Here is a 24,463-nt window from a genome sequence, read left to right on the forward strand (position 1 = left end):
TGACTCATGCGTCATAAGACACAGGCTTAATCTACCATCATTTAATTGCCAGATTATCAAATTAGAATATTGAACTAGGACAGGAAAGATAAAATATTCTCATTTTATTTTTTAAAATATGGTACTTAAGTGGACCACGTGATGAGTTTTGACAAATGCCTATCATTGCTTTTCTTTTTTTTTTTCTCACTTTTTTTTAAAGCAACAAGCCAAGGAACATACTCATCATGTTTTAAATTGCATTTGCAATTGGAACTGCATAAAAAGGCATTTTAATTTACATAATCTTTTTTTGCTATTTTCACTTCCTGTTAAAACAGGGAATAACCTGGGGATTTTTATTTTCTGGTAGAAAATGCACACAGTTTCAAGAAAGTCAAGAGTAAAGGTTAAGTTTACAGATTTCCAGTGACAGAGATGAAGGGGAACTACGTAACTCTGGAAAGTAAAAGTTCAGGGTTGCATTGCCTACAACTTTTTCATTTGTTAAGTTCTAGGAGCAAGTTTGAATGGGGAATCAAGAAGCCTGAATTATAGAACCAGTGCTGCCACTAATGCACTGTGTGGCTGCTGGCCCGTCACTTTACTTTTTTGGGCTAAAACTTTTTGTGCTTTTGGAATAACTTGTGTCCACTTTCTCCTTCTTTATGTCTTTTGTTCATGGGTTTGCCTTTTATGCACTGTTAACCAATCAGTCCTGATTCCTCTATCACACGTAACAAGAGGGTAAGCCGTGGACCTGAAGTGATGCTGACAAGCTTGGCTAGTGTATGCACACTGCACCTTGCTTGGGTGCCATGAGGGCCCTGGAGGCCATATCTGGACTGGCTCTGGTCCTGAGGGTCAGAGTTCACGGGCTTCTGGATCCTAGTTTCACCTTCACAGGTCCCTCTGTATATTGACTTGAAATGTGACTTTCTTAGTGATAAGAGTTGTGGTTTTCATTCATTCACCACAAATGTTGTAAACCCCTACTTTTGTGTAGGGCACTGTTTTTCACTTTTATTTAAGAGCAGCCTAGAAGAGGTTACTTTAGCAATTCTTTAAATGTCAGAGCCCGGTGCTGGCTAAAAACTCAACACTCTATCTCACTTATAAAACAAAATCAACTCCAAAGCCATCACCTCCATTTGGTAGTATGCTAATGAAATTGGGACACTGAGGGCCGGGTGTGGTGGCTCACGCCTTAATCCCAGCACTTTGGGAGGCTGAGGCAAGTGGATCACTTGAGGTCAGGAGTTCAAGACCAGTCTGGCCTCATCTTTACTAAAAATACAAAGATTAGCTGGGTGTGGTGGCATAGGCCTCTAGTCCCAGTTACTCGGGAGGCTGAGGCAGGAGAATTGCTTGAACCCAGAGGCAGAGATTGCAGTGAGTGCCATTGCACTCCAGCCTCTGTCTCACACACATACAAAATAAAAATAAAATAAAAAAAGAAAGAAATTGGGACACTGAGGTAAGCAGCCTTCAATCCTTGCTGAGCATTTGGCCCTAGTCCTCTGAATTCTTTTGAGAGTATAGGGTTGGGACTGAGGGAGTGGGTGGCCTTGGATCAGCCCCAGCACTCTGGATGTCAGCACTGGCCAAGCGTCTTCCTTCTGACTCTGTAAAGCAGGAGCAATCCTCTTCTTGCACAGGTACTGGCACTGTCAGACAGAAACGACAGCCCTGGAAGGAGACCTGCAGCACTGACAGTCAGTGGTTCAGACACATGAGCCCAGACCCCAGTGCTGTCATGGACCCGTGCCATGACCTTGGCCCAATGACTGTTTCCACAGTGGAAACAGTGAAAGTTCCAACCCCAGATGTAGTGATGAAGGTTCACTGCACTTGCACACAGGAGATGCTCAATAAATACCCATTATTCAATTAGGGAAATGAAGCACGATATCATTTTTGGAAAATATTTATTAAAAAACTAGTGAATGTGGCAGAAAAACAAAACCAACACTTTAAATAGCAAGCATATGACACACCAGTTATAAAGCTTTTCCAACTCTACTGATCTAGTCTTTCACACCAGCTACTGTTGAGGAGGGCTTCCGAGGGAAGCCATGTGTAAACGGGTCATCTGTACTAGTGGTGAGCAAAACTAATTACATGAGAACTATCAATGGCCATATGACTTGCTTTCCTAGGCAATCCACCCAAAACATAGGTGAGTGACCAAATCTCAGGCGTGCGTTCATGTGGATCTATAGTTCTAGTTTTAATTTGAGGGTTGGGCGAAGTTAGGGGATGAAACAGTAGAAAGACAAACAGTATCGGCAGAGGGCAACCTTAAAGCACCTTTAAAATCTGGACCCTTTCCCACAATTCAACCCAGTAATTCTCAAACATTACTGTTGAAAAGAATCACCTGATGAGACTGTTAAATTGGCAGGCTCCCTAAATCTGCAATTTTAAGATAAGCACTCCGGGTGATTCGGTGTCTATTAGCCAGTCATCCAATTTGAGAAACACTGTTTAAAATGCATTAAAACAATTCCTACTTCCCACAAACAAAAGTAAAGGAATCTGCTGACAGTCACTGTGCTTTTGTCAAATGTCAAGGGCCCAATATGGGAAGGCAGGCAGGAAGGGGCCTCCCATTCCTAACACACTGATCTATAGAAGCCCTGTGCAACAGCCTGTCAAGTGTTGTTTAGGGAGTAAATACAATTTAATAAGAGTTGTTTTAGATCACAGAACAGCATCCAAATTACCAACAGGCCAACCCCATTCATCCCAGGTTGATGAACTTTGTTGGGTCGAAGCCAGATGGGAAACTGCTGTTCAAACAAAACACGGGCAATTGTGGGTCCTGGCTTGTGAAGACATATGGAATAAAACATCTATAAAAACCTTTGTTAAACATAGAGCACTATGCTCAAATAATTTTGATGGTTTACGAAAGTCACATCATGGACAACATGTAGAAATAGTCACATTGATTCCAAGGTTCCCATTATCTGCAAAAAGATGTGCTATGGCTGTGTCAAAAACAAGGCAGTCGCTGTTCATGATGGCCGCAGCCACACCATCATGAATCGAACGGGGCGTGGCCTCCCAGGTCAATCTCCGCCGGTTCCCATTCAACTCCAGTCTGTAGGCAAAGTTCTCGGCTTGCTTGCGGGTGCCAATGAGCAGGACAATGGCAAAAAACTGCTGGTGGCCTTCGTACTTCTCTTGTTTCTCCAGCACCAGCATGAAGTGATGGCCAAAACATGACTGCATCATCACCCAGTCGACAGCCCCTGGCAAGTTAATGTCTGTAGCTAGAAAGACGATGTCTTCTCCCTGAAGGGTGGTAATGCTCTTGTGGGCGTGCATGAGATGGGACATCACAGCTTCCAGGGACCCCTGCCACTTGCAGGAAGCACCAGGACAAGGGCAGGAGTAGGGACGGTATTCACAGATGTCTTCATGTTCTGGTTTCTCCGTATGGTGCAGGGTCAGGGAACAGCCCGTGGTGGCATACTGCAAAGAAAGAAATGCATTGAGCCATTGGGCCTTCTCAAAACTTCTATTGCTTCGACCCTCTATGAGCACTTAACTACTCCATTTTCCTGGGCTTAAACTGTGTTCTTAACTACTTTTGCTCAAAGCAAGTGAAATATTCAAGACTAAAAGTCTCAGTCTCTATTCATCATCAATGCTGTCATGCATAAAATCAAGGGTATTTCCTGAACCAGAAATATGCTGTTTTCCATGCCCCCTGTTCTGCTGTCAAAGGGATGAGAACTAAAGTTCTCTTACTATGCACATCTCAAAATTGTTGAGCAAGCCCTGTAAAAGCTGGTCTTCCCCATATTTTCTGTGAAGCTGTTTTTTAAAGAATTCAATTGCTTGGGGATAGGGATGGGGTTGGGCAAGGAATATTATTTTATCCCCAGATTAATTTTCACATATGGACAATATTAACAACAGTACAGTTCTGTTATCCCCCTCCACTGCTTCCTGGCTCAAACTGGTGACTGGCAGGCAGGCTGTGGGGAAGGCTGCCCTTTGGTTCCTTGCTCTTTGCTGCTGGCATCACCAGGCTAGGGCAGTGGAGGCCTGGAGACCCCTTCGTACTGCTAGAAATATTACCCCACTGCATCCTTTTGACCTTCCCTCTGGGGGGCTTTGCCCATATTTTTTGGGTGGAAGGAAATCACATCCAAGAGCTACTTAACTAACTTGGAAGACTGCCAGTCAGTCTGGTTCTGGCCAGTGGAGGTTAAAATGAGAAGGGCCTAACCTCTCAAAGCTTGCTGACCCCCAACACTTCCTCAGATTCAAGGGTACATCATTTCATGGCCAGGTATGTCAGGTCCTCACAACAGGCCCGGGAGGAAGCAGAACTAGACAAGTTTGCTGACATGATCAGTCTGCCCCTCAGACACTGCCTTAATAGGGTAGGGGAACAAAACCTTTTTCTCCCTTGCACTTGGGATGACATTCCTAATGGATAAATCATACCTGCTGTGGCAAAAGACCACACTAGGAGGAAATGAACTTCTACTCCAGACTCTGACAAGGTGGCAGTGTTAATTCCTAGATACCAGATGGAGAATCAGCCCACAAGTAGACACCTGCCCTGAGTACTAAGCTGTTGTTCTATAAAGAATTAAGAAACCTGAATCACCTTTTCGGGTGAAACTAGGTTTTGGCCTTAGACTCCTGGAGCACAGAATGGCAGGGGAACTGTCTGGCTTACCACACTTGGATTCCCCTGCTCCACTGAGACATGAAGGCACCAAATAAGGGCAAGGCCAGGTCATTTTTCTAAGATGCTATGTCCAGTTGCTAAAAAAAAAACAAACCCACCACCGCTGTTTTTGCTTCTCTCAACCCCGCTTTATGGAATAATCCCCCTTTTAAATTTGAAGTCGGTCAAATTCTAACCTTTATAGATGAATTTATCACTAGCAACAAGCAGATATATGCACTATGTGCCTTCTCCATACAAGACGCTAAGTTACAGTCACTCAGAGGATTCTGAAGCAAAGATGACAGCCTCCACTCTCAGGGGGATTAGTCTCCCCTAATCAGAAAGGAGAGTGGCTTAAAGAAAGAAATGTAGCTCATCCTCCAATCCCCACTTCCCCATACCTAAGTGGATTATAATATCCAACAGAAATTGGCAGAAATATTTCAGTTACTTATTTGCCCATAGGAATTGTTTGTTCATCTTTTAAAACTCCGAACTAATTTCTAAAGCCTGGGTGTAAAAAAACTCACTCAGGAGAAACAAATTTATTTATCCATGTGTATTTATACTTTGTGTTCCCGACTTTGTAAGGCCTGAAAAACAAATCCCTATTAACTGTGTTTTACATCTAGGGTGTGGCTAGGAATACAGAGCCTCCTGATGTTCTTCTGTGAGTGATGGGTGAGACATTTCTGTCCAGTTAAAAAAAAAAACACACAAACACAATAAAAATAGCAAGAACTAGTCCAGAGCCTGGCAGAGTCTCGAAACAAGCTCTCAATATCTGAAGATGTTTCAAAACAAACTGTTCCCCATAGCCACCCAGGAATAATCCCAGGAATGAGATGAACTTTGGCCAGTGGCACCCAGAAAGGTACGAGCTGCACCTCTGCCCAAAGCCCCAAACCACTCCTCATTCATGACGAACTCCACATTTACAGCAAATATTTATCATTTGGCAATCATTTTATAACTTTCCCCCACTCAAGTAGGAGTATTTATACTCTGAATTATTTGGTTTACCTTACAAATCACATATTCAACACTTCTTTCCACCCAAATATACAGAACAGGGAACCTCCCCAAACTGCACAAATAGAAAAGGCATTACTTTGCATTTGTGTGGACAACGATCTCATGTTTTTTCATAAGGATCTTGCTACATCCTCTATTAACTTAAATAAATAGTTTTAAAGCCTTAGGTGCTTACTCTGCTTTTACTGAACAAGCAGAACTTTCATGGCAATCTATTCCTTCTCTTTCCATCATGGGTAAGGTTCATGTCTTCATAACCACTGGTGCCACTTTTATGATGACTAAAGTCTAAACTTTAACCCCCTACACACACACACACACACACACACACACACACACACACACGCCACATTTCATACTTCAAGCGGTCTTGGCATTGTTCTGGAATGGCATGTCAGAGCACCATGGGTGTTTTGTCACTTTCATCAGGGGCTCTCATCCAGGGATCCGAGGGAGGGCTTTAGGAGTTTGTGAATTCTCCAAGACTGTATGTAAAACTGTCTAGGTGCTTCTGAGTAGCAAAGCCAAGTCTCATTGGCCCCTGGCCTTGGGCTTGTGTTTTCTTTTCTTTCTTTCTTTCTTTTTTTTTTTTTTTAGACGGAGTCTTGCTCTTATCACCCAGGCTGGAGTGCCATGGTGCAATCTCGGCTCACTACAAGCTCTGCCTCCCGCGTTCATGCCATTCTCCTGCCTCAGCCTCCCGAGTAGCTGGGACTACAGGTGCCTGCCACCACGCCCGGCTAATTTTTTGTATTTTCAGTAGAGACGGGGTTTCACCATGTTAGCCAGGATGGTCTCGATCTCCTGACCTCGTGATCCGCCTGCCTTGGCCTCCCAAAGTGCTGGGATTGCAGGCTTGAGCCACCACGCCCAGCCTGGGCTTGAGTTTTCTTGGAGAGCTCTAAGAGTTTCTAAGGGTTTCCAGGGCTGAGAACCTCTATCCTACAGCACACAGAAGGAATCAGCTGTGGATCCTGCCCTTGTGGTGTTTCCAGTTGAGAAAGACCATATAATAAATTTAACAACTGTGTAAAGGAAGACCAGGAGGGCAACAGGTGATTTCAAGGTGGGACAGGGTGAGGAGGACATGGTAAGGAAAGCCTTATTGTAGACAAGTGGATTGTGGCTGGAGTTGTTTCATCTGGTTCTAGCACAGGGTGAGTGGAGGAAACAGTGGGGATAAAACCTCAAGGAGGCCAGGCGCGCTGCTCACACCTGTAATCCCAGCACTTGGGTAGGCTGAGGCAGGTGGATCACTTGAGGTCAGGAGTTCCAGACCAGCCTGGCCAATATGGTGAAACCCTGTCACTACCAAAAAATATAAAAAATTAGCCAGGTGTGGTGGCATGCACCTGTAATCCCAGCTACTAGGAAGGCTGAGGCAGGAGAATAACTTGAACCCAGGAGGCGGAGGTTGCAGTGAGCTGAGATCATGCCACTGCATTGCAGCCTGGGTGACAGACTGAGACTCCGTCTCAAAAAACAAACAAACAAACAAACAAACAAACAACCTAAAGGAGAAGGCAGGTCAGGGACTTTCCTGACAATGGAGTTTATTTTGAGTTTCTCGACAGTGGTGCTATTGACATTTTGGATCTGATAATTCGTTGTTGTGGGGGCTGTGCTGTGCACCGTAGGATGTTTAGCAGCATCCCTGGTCTCTATTCATTAGATGGCAATAGCAACCACCCCCTGCCCCTCAGTTGTGACAACCAGAAATGTCTCCAGGTCTCCAGGCATGGCCAAATGTCACCTAGGGGGCAAAATGGCCCCAGTTGAGAACCACTGACTCTGATGAGAACCACTCATTCCAATTCTCAAGAACGACAAAACCTGGCTTCCAGGCAGCCACAATCACAGTTGCAAGGAGCGGCCCATGCCAGCAAGCAGGTCCAGTGGGTCACTGCCCCACCCAATGAGCACTACCAGGGCAACTCAGGAATGCCAGCCCTGCCACACAATCAGAACATGATCGCTAGCCAAGCATGGAGTTAGACCAGGGAGTCCATTCTACCCGTTTTGTTCACTAGAAGCTGGATGCTCCCAGAGTGTGGCTGACTGGTCAGGGCCCTGTGGTCATTCGTGGCTTCACAAGGAGCAGAGCCCTGCATTCACAGGCTGCCCCTCCAGGGTTCTTTCATAGCACACAACAGCTCAGGAGTCAAAGAATATTTTGGGAAAAATAAACAAATAATTTACGTCTGCCTTCACCCCTGGCCACCAACCCAACACACATAAAACCCAGAGTCCACAGATACACTGCTTTTGGAAGCAGGTTCTAATATTAACTTCTTTGGTTTGCAAGGAGAGAAAAACAGCCCTGAAAGTGCCACTCCCTGAGGAATAAGGCAGCAGCCATCTCAAATCAGTAACCAGCCATTAGGCCCTCCCAGCCTTCTCTGGGATCTGGCAAGAAAGTCCTGAGGTTTCACTTCATACTCCAGCTAGGGCTTGCCCCACAAAATGTGAAAAGGTCAAGGACTTGTGTGTTTAAGCTGGGGAGGGCTTTCCTTTAGATGTCTGGTTCTTAGCTGTACCCTTTTGTTACTGAGAGAAGGCACCTGGCCTGGTTCGCAGAAGGCTGCCACTGTGTCTCCTGGGACAAGTCCACAGCTATAAATGAGATTTCTCCTTAGGGAAATATCTGCTCATTTTCCCCAGGGGGAATTAGTTTTAAGTAATCCTCTCTAAAGAAAACCACACACACACACACACACACACACACACACACACACACACACACACTCTCTCTCTCTCTCTCTCTCTCTCTCTCTCTCTCTCTGAAAACTAAAGAAGAAAACAGGGAGGTAGGACCGGGTGTGATGGCTCACTTCTGTAATCCCAGCACTTTGGGAGGTTGAGTTGGGTGGATCACCTGAGGTCAGGAGTTCGAGACCAGCCTGGCCAACATGGTGAAACCCCGTCTCTACTAAAAATACAAACAAAAACAAAAACAAAATTAGCCGGGTGTGGTGGTGGGCACCTGTAGTCCCAGCTACTCGGGAGGCTAAGGCAGGAGGCAGAGGTTGCAGTGAGCCGTGGTTGTGCCACTGCACTCCAGCCTGGGCAACAAGAGTGAAACGCCATCTCAAAAAAAAAAAAAAAAAAAAAAAAAAAAAAAAAAAATAGGGAGGTAGATGACGGCCCAGCAGAATGAGAAACAAAGAGATGTTGAAATCCCATTTCTAACTTCTCTTTACAAACTTTTCATGTTGCAGTGACTCAAAAGTCTTGTGCAAATGTGTTCTGCCATTGAGATGTGATATGTAATCCAGACCCTCATTCTTAGGTCTTTGCAGAAAGCAGCGAATAGTTCCCATTCTTTTCCTGGGTGTGGGGTCTGAAGGTTGTATTTAAGTTGGAATTTAGGCAGGGTTTTTCCCTTTTCAGCATAGAAACCCCTTCATACACAAATACACACAACAAGATACATCAACACACAGTCAAACACAAGACACTTGTTATTTACCTAATAAACACAGTCACATTATGTTTACTTATGAAACCAGTATGCAAGCAAAATACGCCTTCTTAGCCGTGGTGCTAGTGAAGGTCATGGATGCTGTCGCTGGTTTAGAACAAGTCACTTAACCTATTTAATTAAATCTGATTCCATGCAATTCAAGAATGATTTACTGAACCCAACAATCAACAATCTACTCAATGGGAGGAGCATGTGCTCCACAGCAGAAGCATGGCTCTTTCGGGGACTGTGAGGTAACCACACTGCCTAGACCGGCTTATGTCCTAGGAAACAGCTGAAATTTATAGCAAAATACCTGCTAGTGCCTCAAATGAGAATGTCTCAGGAAAAACAAACCACAATCGATATTTTGTTGTTGATGCTCATAAACTTTTGAATTAAATCGAAATAATAACCTTGTCTTGGAGTTAAAAAAAAGCAAATGGCACTTTCTTTCAACCTAAATAAGTTGTAATGATCACAGAATGCATACTGACGGCTAAAAGCGATGCATAACTCTAGAATGAGAAACCAAAATTCCTATAAAGGACATTACTGGGGCAAAAGCTGTAATTTGAATATGGACTGTGGATTAGATAATAGGATCTGCTGTGTGTCAAATTTCCTGATTTTGATAACTGTGCTATGATTATATAAGAAAATGATTTTAGATGAAACACAATAAGGTATTTAGGGATAAAGGGACAAGATGCCTGCAATTTACATTCAAATGGTTAAAAAAAAAGTATGAGCAGAGACAGCACAAATGATAAAGCAACTGGAGCAAAAAGGAAATAACTGGTGAATCTGGATAAAGGCTATAAGGGAATTTTTTAATGCCATTATTACAACTGCTGTGTAAGTTTGAAATCATATCAAAATAAAAACATGGTCAGGCAAGGTGGCTCAAGCCTGTAATCCAAGCACTCTGGGAGGCCGAGATGAAGGGATTGCTTGAGCCCAGGAGTTCAAGACTAGCCTGGGCAACATAGGGAGACCCCTGTCTCTATAAAAAGTTAAAAAAAAAAATAGCCAGGCCTTGTGGTGCACACATGTAGCCCCGGCTACTAGGAGGGCAAAGGTGAGAGGATTGCTTGAGCCTGGGAGGTCAAGGCTCAGTGAGCCGTGATTGTACCACTGCCCTCTAGCCTGGGCAACAGAATGACAGACACCCTGTCTCAAAAATACATACATAAAAACATACTAAAGAATCCAGGGACCGAGTTAGCATATTTATCCTTTATAGGACAGAAATGGTTTATGCAGAATTGGTTGAATGAATTAAGTTTTATCATAATAGTGTTTGTTTTAAAAGAATATGTACCTTTAACTACATAACTACATGTAAATACAACTGAAGTTGGTAGTTTTTCTTTTACTAGAGGCTATTTGAGACTGTAGTGAACCAATACAATTTTGCAATGAGAAATGAATTGTCATAATAACCAACACTTCTTTGGCCCCTATAGAAGACAATGCATTCTCCATTGTCCTCTGATCCTTCTAAAGGTTTGCAGGTCCCTGACAAGGACCTACATGGCCTTGGCATGTAGTTTCATTATTCACCACTCTCAGTGGTCCAAGGTAAACTCCACTTTGTTCTAGACCCATTTGAAAGATGAGCTCCAGGAATAAAATTTACTCAAGCCTCCTTTTTCTTTTGGGAGGTGAACCTGGAAGTGGGAAGAAGAGATATATGAGCTCAACTGGGAGGATGAATTTCTGACAGTATAATTTATTATGTATGATTAGCAGATAATTAGGACTTGTGCAAATAGGAGTTGGCAGCTAAACCTAGTATAGATCCACATCATGGTAAAAGTTACATTTTAACCATCAGTCAAACTTTTAAAAGGACTTCTAGCAATTCAAGCTAGCTGTTTTGTGATTTAAAATGTTTACCTGCCCCACAAAGACCACTGAATGATCACAGGTTATTTTCCAGTTAATTTATGGGTTTGTTAATTTTGCTTATTGGTTCACTGATTCATTGCCTGCGTCTTGCCCACCTAATATTTGTTGATAAATGAATAAATGTTAGATGTATCTGCCAAAGATGGAATGTTTTCCACCATGTTAATTTTACTTTAATTAGAAGTTTTACTGTGGGACTTAGAATTTAAAAAAAATCAATAGATTTTGAGATCATGTAAGAAGAAATGTTTGTTTTAGATTTCAGGCACTATGGTTTTGTCATTTTTGATCAAAGTGTTTCACATATTTTATTTACATAACTATTTGGAGTGAGAAGGTTTTTTAAATTTTTTTTTTATTGAAATGACGGGGTCTCACTTTGTTAGCCAGGGTAGTCATGAATTCCTGGCGTCAAGCAATCCTGCCACCTCAGTCTCCCAAAATGCTGGGATTATAGATGTGAGCCACCATGCCTGGCAGTGAGAAGGTTTATAGCCTTTCTGAGATCTTACCTAGACTGGAAAACATCAGCACAGTTGTCCTTTTGATGGCTGTATGTTCCTCTTGCTTAAAATATGTTTACAACAATGGTAGAGTAGCTGTGATTGGAACTCAAGTACCCAGTGTCCTGTGTGACCTGGAGCCTACCAAGTCACCTATGAGTGGGTCTATAAAACTGTCTATGACTTACTCCTTGACTATTATTAACAGTGGAAGAGTTCTAGACTCTTCAAGTTAATCATGTTAAGGCTTGGGAAACAGGAGAAAGTGAAATCTGTTCTTGTGACTTATTTATAACATTCAACCTGCATCTGTCTAGCATCCTTCCTCTAAGAACCTTAGCGTATTTTCACTTGACTTGAATGGTAAATTCCTGAACTCTGCTGTGAGGCAGTGTGAAGAGATAATCAGGCCTGGCACGGTAGCGCATTCCTGTAATCCTAGCACTTTGGGAGGCTGAGGCAGGCGGATTGCCTGAGCTCAGGAGTTCCAGACCAGCCTGGGCAACATGGTGAAACCCCATCTCTACTACAATACAAAAGAAATTAGCCGGGCGTGGCAGCATGTGCCTGTAGTCAGGAGGCTGAGGCAGGAGAATTGCTTGAACCTGGGAGGTGGAGGTTGCAGTGAGCTGAGATCACGCCACTGAACTCCAGCCTGGGCGACAGAGAGAGACTCTGTCTCTTAAAAAAAAAAAAAAGGAAGAGAGCGATATCATCAACCAATAGTGCAGTAATGGTTTTACAGACAATGATATAAGAAGACACTATTACTCAGCACTAGAACTATCAAGTCAAACAGTGTCACCAAACAGTGGTGAGAGTAAGGAAACACTGTTAACTTTACTAAATTTCTTCTGGGGAAGGCAATTCTAATTAAAATCTTGGGCCCAAAAATCTGTCCTTTTTGCCTAAGAGAAAGTCAACAAACCACCTCTTAGCTTTCTTACTAATGTGTCTTTGGAAGACTTTGGCATAAATTTATTTTCTTTCTTTTTAAAAAGAGACAGGGTCCTGCTGTGTTGCCCAGGCTGATCTCAAACTCCTAGCCTCAAGTGATCCTCCCATGTCAGCCTCTCAAAGTGCTGGGATTACAGGCATGAGCCACCACAACTGGCCTGGCATAATTATTACTGCAGAAATCTGAGAACACCCTGCTATCGAGGGAGGGTGTGTTTAGCCTTAGAGAGACTCTCAGGGCTGGCAGGGGCTTATTTTTAATCTTAGAAACTTTAAACAAAGGTTGACTTTTGACGATGTATGTTTCTCATCTGTCCATAGCCAGAGTTAGCAGGTAACCACACATTGTCATGGAGAACCAGTTTTGTGAGGTCCTTTCAAAGTGCATGCTCAAGCAAACAAAGCACTTAAAAGCTGAGTTAAAGGCTCTATGCCATGTGACCAGTACCACACCCACCCTTTCAGTATGCCCTCACTCTTCCATGCCAGGTTCCCACCTGCACAACCACGTAACTGCCCTGACAGTTCTTCAAACAGCTCTATTCCCCTCAGCAGTCTTTATTTCTCAACGAAAGCAACTGAATTCACCAAAAGACTTAAGTGGTAGGGTTGTAAGATTATTAAATAGGCCAGGTGCAGTGGCTCACGCCTGTAATCCTAGCATTTTGGGAGGCCAAGGTAGGTGGATCACCTGAGGTCAGGAGTTCGAGAACAGTCTGGCCAACATGGCGAAATCCTGTCTCTACTGAAAATACAAAAATTATCCGGGCATGGTGGCATGAGCCTGAAGTGCCAGCTCATCGGGAGGCTGAGGCATGAGAATCACTTGAACCCGGGCGGCAGAGGTTGCAGTGAGCCAAGATCGCACCACTGCACTCCAGCCTGGGTGACAGAGCGAGATTCCATCTCAATATTAAAAAAAAAAATTATCAAATAAAAATACAAGATGTCTCTCAGGCAATATTTGGAATATACTTATTATTCCTCTCTGGCCCCGCAAATTATTTGTTGTTTATCTGAAACTCAAATTTAACTGGGCATTCTGTATTTACCTGGCAACCCTAATAAGAGGGCCCTCTGGTACCACTGCCATCCCTGCAAAAGCCACTACTTGGGTCTCGAATGGGAAGAGGGATCACTGTTCCTCAGAAGGGTAGAGTGGGCACAGAAAAGGCAAGAGGTTGTAGTGAAAAAGACACTGTATATGTAATTAGTCCAGACTGGAGTTTCTGTCCCCAAACTTAAAAACTGCATGAGCATGGGTGCCTAGCTCGGGCCATCTATAAGCAAGGTAGGCAACGTCCTTCACAAGCAACTCTGCTGGCCTCCCACACAGCCTCCTTATGAGCTTCCATCCCTTCTTTCTTCATGGGCAAACCACTGCACATCCTTCAACATGCAGCTGGTGCCACCATGGCAGCAAGGTCTTCAGACTCCTTTCGGCTCCTAGTACTTCAGAAGGGCTCTGCCCTATTGACACATCTGTCTCCACCACTAGACTTAGGGGAGTTTCAGAAAGACAAGAGGGGTGAGCAGAGGCAAGAACTGGCTAGGCAGATGGGTTGTGGGAAGGAGAGGGCCTGGAACTGCAGGAGATTCCAAGGCAAGAATGAATATGACGTAAAGTTGGTGGATAGGTCAGCAGCGGCCAACTCTGGCCTGACACTGCACCAGGGAGAAAAAGCAGGCTGTGGCTTTAAGAAAACCAAAAGGTAACACCCAATGTTGGTGCTGCTGGGAAGAAATGGACATTCAACTGTAAACCATTCCAAGGGAGAAAACAATTTTGTTCTACTATCAAAAAGCTTCAATTTCTCAGGCTGGGTGTGGTGGCTCATGCCTGTAATCCTGCCACTTAAGGAGGCTCAGGCCGAATCACTTGAGCTCAGGTGTTCAAGACCAGCCTGGACAACATGGTGAAACCCTGTTCCTACAAAAAATACAAAAATTAGCCAAGCATGATGGTGTGTGCCTGTAATCCCAGCTACTCAAGAGGCTAAGGTGGGAGGATCCTCTGAGCCCAGGAGGTTGAGGCTGCAGTGAGCTGTGATTATGCCACTGCACTCCAGCTTGGATGACAGAACTAGAACCTGTCTCAAAAAACAAAAAACAAAAAACAAAAGATAAAAAAAACACTTAGATTTCTGCATATACCCTTGGGCTCTACCATCCAACTTCAAGGAATTTATCTTTAGGAAATAACTATTTTTTTGTGTACAAAGATTTAGTTATAGCAGTGCTTTAAAAAAAAATCTCAGGAAGAAAACAAAATTTAAATGACCACAAATAGGAGCCTGATTAAATAACTCTGGTACTGTTATAGAACTGTAACATGTGGCCATTAAATATGATCCTAAAGAATATTTATCACTATAGAAAAGCAGTCACGATGTGTTAGATAAAGAATGTGTTAGATAAAGAAGCAGATTACGAAACAGTGTGGACAACAGGATTCCCCACTTGTATTGTTCCATTCTCAAATTGCTACGAATAAATATTTGAGACTGAGCAATTTATAAAGAAAAGAAGTTTAATTGGCTCACGGTTCTGCAAGCTGTACAGGAAGCATAGCGGCTTCTGCTTCCGGGGAGGCCTCAGAAAGCTTCCAATCATGGTGGAAGGCAAAGGGGGAGTGAGGCATTTCACATGGCAAGAGCAGGAGAAAGGGTGGGAGAGGTGCTTCACACTTTTTAAATAACCAGATCTCAGAAGACTCACTATCACAAGAACAGCACCAAGAGGATAGTGCTAAGTCATTCATGAGAAATCCACCCCCAAGATCCAACCACCTCCCATCAGGCCCCACCTCCAACATTGGGGATTACAGTTGAACATGAGACTTGATGTGGACACAGATCCAAACCATATCACCATCTCACCTGTTTTTGTTTTTGTTTTTAAAGAAAAACTCCACTGACGTAGAAATAAGTTTGCAAGGATGTATGCAAAATGGTATAGTGGTTATCTTTAGGTGAGGGAGATTATAGGAGATTTTAATTTTATATTATTTTCTATATGTTCTACATTTAAAAATAATCATAACTTTAGAAAACATAATATGTAAAAATACACAAAATATAATACATATAATTCAAAATGCTGCTTAATCTAACCAGTTTTCCCTCTCAAAAGATTTAAAGAAATGAAAAAAAAGCCTCATCACTGAAAAACCAATACAAGGGCCAACTTACACAGCTCTATGAAAATGCTATATGATTAAGAGTAGGGAAGGGAAGCTCATCGGGAAAATCTATGGGAAAAAATAGGAATGATTCCTTTTTATCTTTTTCAAGTTTATGCATGAACCTGACCTCAGACATCGGCCATCTAGTTTCTGTCAGCTTCTAACTGAGCACATTTATTTAGTGCCTGGGCTGTGTTAGGCACTTTGCATGAATTATTAGTGTGTTTGGTCCTCACGGCAACCTTGAGGCTTGGAGAGGTCACCAGCCAGTCACAGTGGGGCTGGAGTTGGGGTTTGGACCAGGCCAGACGAGGGGCTGCCCTCAAAACTGCCAGAGTAAGAGGGATCCTGTGGGGGTAAAAGGAACCCAAAGATACTATCTTTGCTGATTCAAAATTTTAAAGCAGTGCATAGGCTGGCACATTAGCAAAAGAATATTTTTCTTTTTCTTTTCTTTCTTTTTTTTTTTTTTTCTGAGACAGGGTCTCACTCTGTCATCCAGGCTGGAGGGTACTGGCAAGATCTCAGCTCACTGCAGCCTGGACCTCCTGGGCTCAAGCAATCCTCCCACCTCAGCCCTCTGAGTAGCTGGGAGTATAGACACAAGCCACCATGCCTGGCTAATTTTTGTGTGTATGTATGTATGTATGTATGTATGTATGTATATATTTATTTTTTGAGATGGAGTTTCGCTCTTGTTGCCCAGGCTGGAGTGCAATGGTGCGATCTCAGCTCACCACAACCTCCGCCTCCCGGGTTCAAGGGATTCTCCTGCCTCAGCCTCCCAAGTAGCTGGGATTACAGGCATGCGCCACCATGCTTGGCTAATTTTTTATTTTTAGTAGAGACGGGGTTTCTCCATGTTGGTCAGGCTGGTCTCGAACTCCCAATCTCAGGTGATCTGCCCGCCTTGGCCTCCTAAAGTGCTGGGATTACAGGTGTGAGCCACTGTGCCTGGCACAATTTTTGTATTTTTAGTAGAGACGGGGTTTCACCATGGTGGTCAGGCTGGTCTTGAACTCCTGACCTCATGATCTGCCCTCCTTGGCCTCCCAAAATGCTGGGATTACAGGCATGAGCCACCACACCTGGCCAGGAATATTTTTCATCCATCTGTATATCACCTGTGGGCAAAAACTGAGAACAGGATAACCCTTTTATCCCATAGATGCTACACAGTCTAAAAATCATTACATAAAATCTTTACCAAACTGGAAATGAGGAAAACAACAGTTTTGCAATCTAGGGCAAAGTTGATGAAATTCTGTAGAGCATTTCAGTATCCTTCATAAGCCTTAAAAGGATACTTCAAAGCTTAAAATAAAGATACATTTGATCAGGGAGACTTTATTTTCCTTTTCAGGATGTCCAGAGTGGAACCACATTCAAATACCCTGTGTATGATCATGTCCTGAAAAACTCGCCAGCAACACAGTGGCTCCAAATGCTGGCACTGGTACACAGTTTAGCAAATGTGTATTTGCTACGTGCCCCTTTCAAGGAGTGAGGACTTTAAGGGTTTGAAAAAGAACGGCCATGTCTCACAAATTTTGTCAGAAGCAAAATCTGATGCTTAAGACATTTTACAGTGAAGCCTCACTATATTCATGTATATAGCACTTTTTAATGGGGCTTCAAAAAACAGCTGTACCACAGAACGGGAGAGTCTAACCCAATCTTGGGCTGGTATTTTATAGGCCAGACCTGCTGTAACTTTTGGTAAGCCTCTGTTCTGGTTATACTAAGGCTCAACTTTCACTGATAACTATTTACTCCAGTTCCAGGTCGTGGTGACCTGTGAAAAATCTTTGGCCAATTATGTGCGGAATCACCATTAAGCTTCAGTACTGCCATATAGTATTCTAATGCTTCTGCTTTATACAAAAAGTAAACTACAACGAAAGGTGTATTATCAATTTTGTTCTTTAAAATCTTGAGCCCCAGAGTTAATGTATGTGGACTCTGGTCCTTGCCAGTTCACTCTGTGCTTTTATGAGCCAATCTTGCCCATGTCAGGCAGTAGTGAGGACTTCAGGGACAACTTCCAAAGTAAATAGTTTTGTCTTAGGAGAATTCTGGGGGTTAGGAAGAAATTTTTGAAAGTATTTTTGGCTAATCGGCTTGTGCTTCCTGCTTCCAGGTGATCCCCCATCGCAACCTTCCAACCACCCTAATACCCGCCATATTCCATTCCATATGGTGAAGCAAAAGCCCTCAACAGCACTTCTAATCTGATTTCCGAGCACCCACTAGCTAGGCGTTATCTCTGTTCTTTCTAATGGATGAACAAACAGGGTCAGGGAAGTATGTGACTAGACCAAAGTCACACAAAGCCAGGACGAGAACCCAGGTCTTCTGTTTCCTGGCTCACGTTCTTTTCACTGGGACCGCTTACTATATTTTAAAATTTTAGGGCAAGAAAGAACCTTGGGATAATCATTTAGTCCAATCCCTTCTCTTAAAGACCCTCGGGTGAAAAAAGAAACTGACCTGTATAGAGTCAAACATGTAGTCACAAGGCCATCATCTGAGGGTTCCTGATGGCCAGAAAATAATATTCTCTTGGCAAAATAAAGATGAAAACAAGCTACAAAATCACCAACAGTTAGGGCCTAACAGAGTTCCAAAGTTCATGTATGGCAAGAGTTAAATGAGAACTTCTGGGCTCAAGGAATGCTTCTACAGGAGAATCAGATCACAGGCTGCATGCTGGCAGCTGGAATTTGGCCTGGAGACATGGTTGGCTTGGTCTGCAAGTGGTGACTATACATGTGAAGCCAGCCAATGCTAGAAAAAAAATTGAGATATTTAACATAAAAAACAAATCCAGGCTGGGCACGGTGGCTCACACTTGTAATCCCAGCACTTTGGGGGGCTGAGATAGGAGGATTGCTTGAGCTCAGGAGTTCAAGACCAGCCTGGGCAACATAGTGAGATGCCATCTCTTAAAGGAAAAAAAAATCCAGATTTCTGGCTTTTCTTGAAAAAATCTAAAGGTCTGATATGCCTGCACCCACATCCCCAACCCCACCAATCAGCCAGAACTAAGTAAAGGCTGCCTCTTGGGAGGTGGCACCTGTTCTCTGGCTCTCCACCATCTCCACTGCTCCTCCAGGTCTCCCTGACCCGGAGGCCATGAGTGCGTCAAATACTTCTCTCCTCTGCATTACATGGCCCTCCTCCCATTTAGAAAGTTTGTCTCCGCTGAACTAGATGAAGCCAAGGGCTTTTAAACTTTCAACTGTTTTGTCTAACCTTACTTGGTTTTATGTTATTTTTTATTTTTTTAAGGAACACAGACATTGTCACAATTCAACCACAGAGAAGACTTGTCTGGCTGAGGCTTTCAAATTCAATAATTATTTGGAGATATGCTACTAGAAACTTTCAGAGAGGACAAAGAAAATGTATCATCACAGTGTAAGGAGGCTGGAGTGGATTAGCATTGCTCACAGTTGTAGAGAGAAATACTTGGCTATCAAAATACACCATTGGATGGTAAAGTAGACTATATTGTTGATATGAATGTGTTAACCTTCACTTCTCCCCCTAAACCCACACACTGAAGGGGTGAGTTTAGGTCTGGGCACAGGATGTCAAAAGTTCTCAGGCATGGAACAAGCCACAGAATGGATTAAAAAATACCCTAAGTGGAAGAAAGCCATATACTATTAGACATTTCATTTTTTTTTTTTTTTTTTGAGACGGAGTCTTGCTGTCACCCAGGCTGGAGTGCAGTGGCACAATCTCAGCTCACTGCAACCTCCACCTCCTGGGTTCAAGCGATTCTCCTGCCTCAGCCTCCTGAGTAGCTGGGATTACAGGTGCCTGCCACCACACCTGGCTAATTTTTTTTTTTTTTTAATGAGACCGAGTTTCACTCTTGTTGCCCAGGCTGGAGTACAATGACGCAATCTTGGCTCACTGCAACCTCTGCCTCCCGGGTTCAAGTGATTCTCCTGCCTCAGTCTCTTGAGTAGCTGACATTACAGGCATGTGCCACCATGCCCAGCTAACTTTTTTGTATTTTTAGTAGAAACGGGGTTTCTCCATGTTGGTCAGGCTAGTCTCAAACTTCTGACCTCAGGTGATCCGTCTGCCTCAGCCTCCCAAAGTGCTGAAATTACAGGCGTGAGCCACTGTGCCTGGCCCTAATTTTTGTATTTTTAGTAGAGACAGGGTTTCACTATGTTGTCCAGGCTGGTCTCGAACTCCTGACCTCAGGTGATCTGCTCGCCTCTGCCTCCCAAAGTGCTGGGATTACAGGCATGAGCCACTACACCCAAAGATCTGAGCTAATAATGCACCTGGTTCCCCATATCAAAGGTGCTGGCAACATTCTAGCCTTTAATTAATTACCCTACACCTAAGTAGGATAGTTATTTGGCAATACATCCATTTTTTGGCCAACTGAAGCAGTCCAGAGCTGTGATGATATCCCACAAAATACTAGGTTTGTAGGTTTCCCCCACCCCCTCATCTTCCTACCCTACATGCCCTACAAAATTCCTGCCAATGAATTTCATAGTGAGTATGTATGTTGTCATTTTGGGATGGTCCCATAAGAGGCCCATCTGGTGAACTCATCCAACCAGATGGTTTTGTTACTGGTGTCAACCTTGAGTTATGATTCAGAATCTTGAGTATACACTCAGATTCGAAATCCCTACGTAGTAAGGTGTGGGACAAAACATCTGTGCCTTTGAGATGCAGGTGCTTGGACTGGTCCTCTTACTAGCTGTGTGATTTGACAAGTCACTTCACATTTAACCACTCTGTAGGCATGAGTTTCCTCATCTGAAAAAAAAAAAGGCAAACTAGTAAAAGCTGACCCCTGCAAAGTAGCTGGCAGATAGAGGGCATCCAATAACATTCCAGATAGCCTCCCTTCTTTTCATGCAATGCTAGAAGCTACAGGTCCTCAGAAGTCAAGCGGACTCATCTCTCATTTATATAGATGAGGAAATCAAGGCCCTGGGAGGTGGTCTTTCAGGCAAACAGTGGCAGTGCCAGGCAGCTCTTGAGATGTGGGCCCTGGTACTTTATTCAGCGTTGGTTTGTTTCACATAAGCCAGCCCATGAGAGATTCTGAGAGCAGGTGGGGACAGTAAAAAGGCAGTCCCATAATTTCTAGGAGCCTCAAACTGTAGGCCAAAGGGCTAGGTAAACAGACCTACCTTGTTTTCAGTTTGATACAGGCCTTACGACTCCCTGTGTTTCTCATCCTCTACAACTAACACATCTTGGTTGGTCGCTGGGCCTATGTATACACTCAAGTTTGGTTTATCCAGACTAACTGGCTGAGCTGCCCTGCCAATAGTTTGGATTATTGATCAACCAAAGGTGAGGCACGCACACCCCAGCTTTATACAACTCACACACATGCACACACGAAAGCATCCCCAAGGTCACATTCGAAGCTTGGTTCTTGGTCTGTAGGGGAATAATTGGCCCTTTTAAATTTCAGCTTGCAAAGTAATAGCTTTACCCAACTGCATTCTTATAGAATAGAGACTCAGAAAACCACTGCCATGTACAGAAAGGCTGAGAACCCCTGATTCCCAGAACTACTCTTCAAGGTTGATTTCACTAGCCTGTTTCACGTTAGGAAAGAACATATGCTTTCATAGGAACCAGAGTTCTAGATCCTGAAAGTGAAACTTCATGCTCCATATAGCATAACTGTTTCCTTCCCTTTCTCTTGGGAACAACACAATTCTATTATGAGGTTACATTTTAAAAACAAATTATGGATTACTAATATCAAATGCTCATTTGTGAACTAAAACTCACTTAAAAGCCATTTCTTTTGTTAGCCACTGCGGGTTTAAGGGAAAGTAAAGGGGTGAGAAAATGGCTCCCCAGAAATCTTGTGGGGCATCCCCCACCCCTGCAATATATCTCAAGCATCAAATAACCACTCTATGTTAACTACCACCAAACCTTTTCCAAACACTAGGTTGTCACCTTTTTCACAACCCTAAGACAACTATGCAAATACTTTATCTAAATTTTGAGAAACTGGGCTGAGTGAATTAGTAAGCATTATATGAGGAGGGGTTAAAAGCAATTTATTAAGGTTGCCTGAAACACCCTAGTCCAAACACCGATTCAAACTCTTATTTAAATATGCTATTTTAAACCTGATTTGCAGCAGGGCAGCAGACCAAATTAAAGCACTCATTTTACTGACCTGAGTCCCAAGCCTGAATTCTCTGGTGGATTATTTTTAATTTAAAAATGAGCTCTTGTCCTATAAAATAAGCAGCACCAAGGAGAAATGCAAGACAGCCTAAATGGCCCAAGAGGCAGCACAAGTTACTTTTACAAAAAAACTAGAAAGTATTAATGACATTATTTCCACTTCTAATTTCAGAAAATGACTTTACAGTATAGTTCTAGGTTATAATGAAGTAATGTAGACAAGTATGTCTGTGAAACTGCTCTGAAGGTTTCCACGTAATAGCTGCAGGTAAACAAATGTTATAATATGACCACACAATGCAATACTATGCAGCCATTTAAAATACAATGAAGTCGACTAGGTTTCAGGCATAGAGAAATATGTGTGATAATATGAACTTAAGAACAGCAAGTTGCAGATGCCATTTTTGGAGAAAAACTTACATCTATGTGTGGGTATTAAAAAACCTCCCTGACATACACTGACATCTATGATTCTATATTTAGCTGCGAGGGTGTATGTATATATAGTTTAAAAAGATACACACTAAACCTAACAATGGTGGGAAAGGAGGGGAGAGATCTTGGTCTTTCATTTTACTTCTTGTCTTGGTGGCTTGCATTTTTCGCAAAGGCATTGAAAACTTTTTACATTAAATAAAAAATGAAGTGATGAGCTTTAAACAACAGCTCTTGAGTGCCCTTGTTAATTTGTTGATTGACTGTTTTCACCCCACTTAGTACAAAAACGCAGCCACAACTCCTCAGTCCTTCCCAGTCTTGGGAAGGCTAGGAGAGAAAAAGGCGTGGCTTGCAGGGTTTTCTTCTAGCTAGAGGAAAACAGGCTGTAGGCGCCCTTTTTTTAGCTACACTCCCGAGAGCTCCCACGTGTCAGGGGTGCGCAGACGGTAGGCGCGGGGTGCAGGACTCCAGTTATCAATTCAGCCAAGCCTAGCGCTGGTAAAGGGTGCGTTTAGCTCGCCCGTTTCCTCCCTCCTCAATCCCCACATAGTTTCTCGGTCCAAGTTTCACTGGTGCGGCCCAGCCCTACCCAGAGTACCCGAATACACGTCTGCAGAGGACGCGGGCATTGGGCCGGGTGAGCTACGATGTTCTAACGATCAGCAAATGCCAATTAATCTGTTAATTGTCTATTAACCATTACTCGGTAAATGTCAACCCAGAACTACTCCCAAAGTGGGCTTGAGGGAGGGTGGACGAAGTGTAAACATTTTTTCTTTTCTTTTTTTTTTTTTTTTTAAATGAGAGATGCCGCCTGCCTCTCCGGGCCTGCGAGTAGGCTGGAGGATACCAGAGTCCCTGAGGTCACCGGCGGAGGTACGCGGGCTGTCCCTGGGCTTACCTTACAGGGAAACAGGACTGCCGAGGCCACCTTCTCCATAGCCAGGTTCCTGATGCTGGGCGTCAGGGCGCCCCTGCACGTCGGGCAGCAGCTCAACTTCTGGCGGCATTGGTTACACACCAGGTGCCCGGCCTGGCACTGCAGAATAGGAGGCAGGACATAGTCAAAGCAGACCGGACACTCGAAGAGCGAGGTCAGCTCGTGGTGCTGCGGGGACACCGGGCCGGCCCCGCCGCCGCCGCCGGGGCCCGAGATCACCGCCGCCGCGGCGGGCACCGCGGACGAGCCGGGGCCCGCAGCCGAGATGGTGGCGGCGGCCGGGGGCGCAGCCGGGGACGGAGTGTGCTGGGGCTGCGGCGGCGGCTGCTTGCTGCAGGGTTTATTAGCGCTGGGGCCGGTGGAGGACGGGCGGCTCATCGCGCTCCGAACCAACCATGGAACTGCGGGCGCCTGCCTGCCGCGGGGCCGCCCGGGTCAAGGCGGTGCGCGCCCCGCGGGCAGCGAGCTCCGAGGCAACGCCACGGCGCCCAGCCGAGGTCCGGGCGGCGGAGACGCTCGGCGCCCGGTAGGCGGAGGGCTGGACCGCGCTAATGCACTTCGCAGCCCCCGGCGTTCCGAGCACGCCTCCGCGTCGGACCCCGCGCGGTGCCCTCCTCCCGGCGGCGTCCCGGGCCCCGAACCCCAGCGGTGCGCAAAGAGCCCTGGCCCACCCGCTTCTGGAACGGCCGCTGACGCAAGCCCCGGGGGCGCGCGCGGACGTGACGCCTGGACACGTGTGCGGCCGCCCAGGCGCGCGGGGACTGGCAGAGCCACCCTGCGCCGGGGCGCTGGCTCCGCCCGGCTCCAGCTGGCAGCGCAGGGGGCCGCCTAGCGCCGGCGCTTCCTGCTCGGGCTGCGGGCCGGGCCTGCGCCAGTGAGCATGCCTGGTTCGCCGCAGCCCCGCGGGGTTGTCTTTTCTGGGTTGAGGAGGGGGGCCACTCTCGCGGAAGGCGTCGCCGAAGTCCTCTGGCCACACCCCGGGGTGCCTGGCCGACGCGTCCCTCAGCTCAAACGAGAAGGGCAACTTCAGGCGGGGCGGGAGCGTGGACGGTGGGTGGGACCGGACGCGGGTGGGCAGGGGCGGGGCGCGGGCCCCCCTGCACTGGTCGGAAAAAACCGAGAGGTTTCTCTTCTCAGGGTTGAGTCA

General features: G+C 44.9%; 1 protein-coding gene across 1 annotated transcript; it reads right to left on the reverse strand.

The window, feature by feature from the left end:
• Positions 1 to 1,890: 1,890 nt before the first annotated feature.
• Positions 1,891 to 24,224, reverse strand: SIAH2 (siah E3 ubiquitin protein ligase 2). The gene is made up of 2 exons (XM_003256292.3): positions 23,278 to 24,224; positions 1,891 to 3,459 (listed from the first exon to the last, which is right to left on the reverse strand). Exons 1-2 carry the CDS (start codon positions 23,692 to 23,694, stop codon positions 2,902 to 2,904), a joined length of 975 nt encoding a protein of 324 aa, XP_003256340.1. The 5' UTR covers positions 23,695 to 24,224; the 3' UTR covers positions 1,891 to 2,901.
• Positions 24,225 to 24,463: the final 239 nt, after the last annotated feature.

This window comes from Nomascus leucogenys, chromosome 11 (genome assembly GCF_006542625.1).
Source record: "Nomascus leucogenys isolate Asia chromosome 11, Asia_NLE_v1, whole genome shotgun sequence".
Lineage (NCBI taxonomy): Eukaryota > Metazoa > Chordata > Mammalia > Primates > Hylobatidae > Nomascus > Nomascus leucogenys.

Bases quoted from the DNA above. Each gene is read 5' to 3' on its own strand.
- SIAH2 (XM_003256292.3), bottom strand. From the start codon at position 23,694: ATGAGCCGCCCGTCCTCCACCGGCCCCAGCGCTAATAAACCCTGCAGC. The intron at 3,460-23,277 runs GTAAGCCCAGGG...CTTTCTTTGCAG, and splicing joins CAGTCCTGTTTCCCTGTAAG to TATGCCACCACGGGCTGTTC.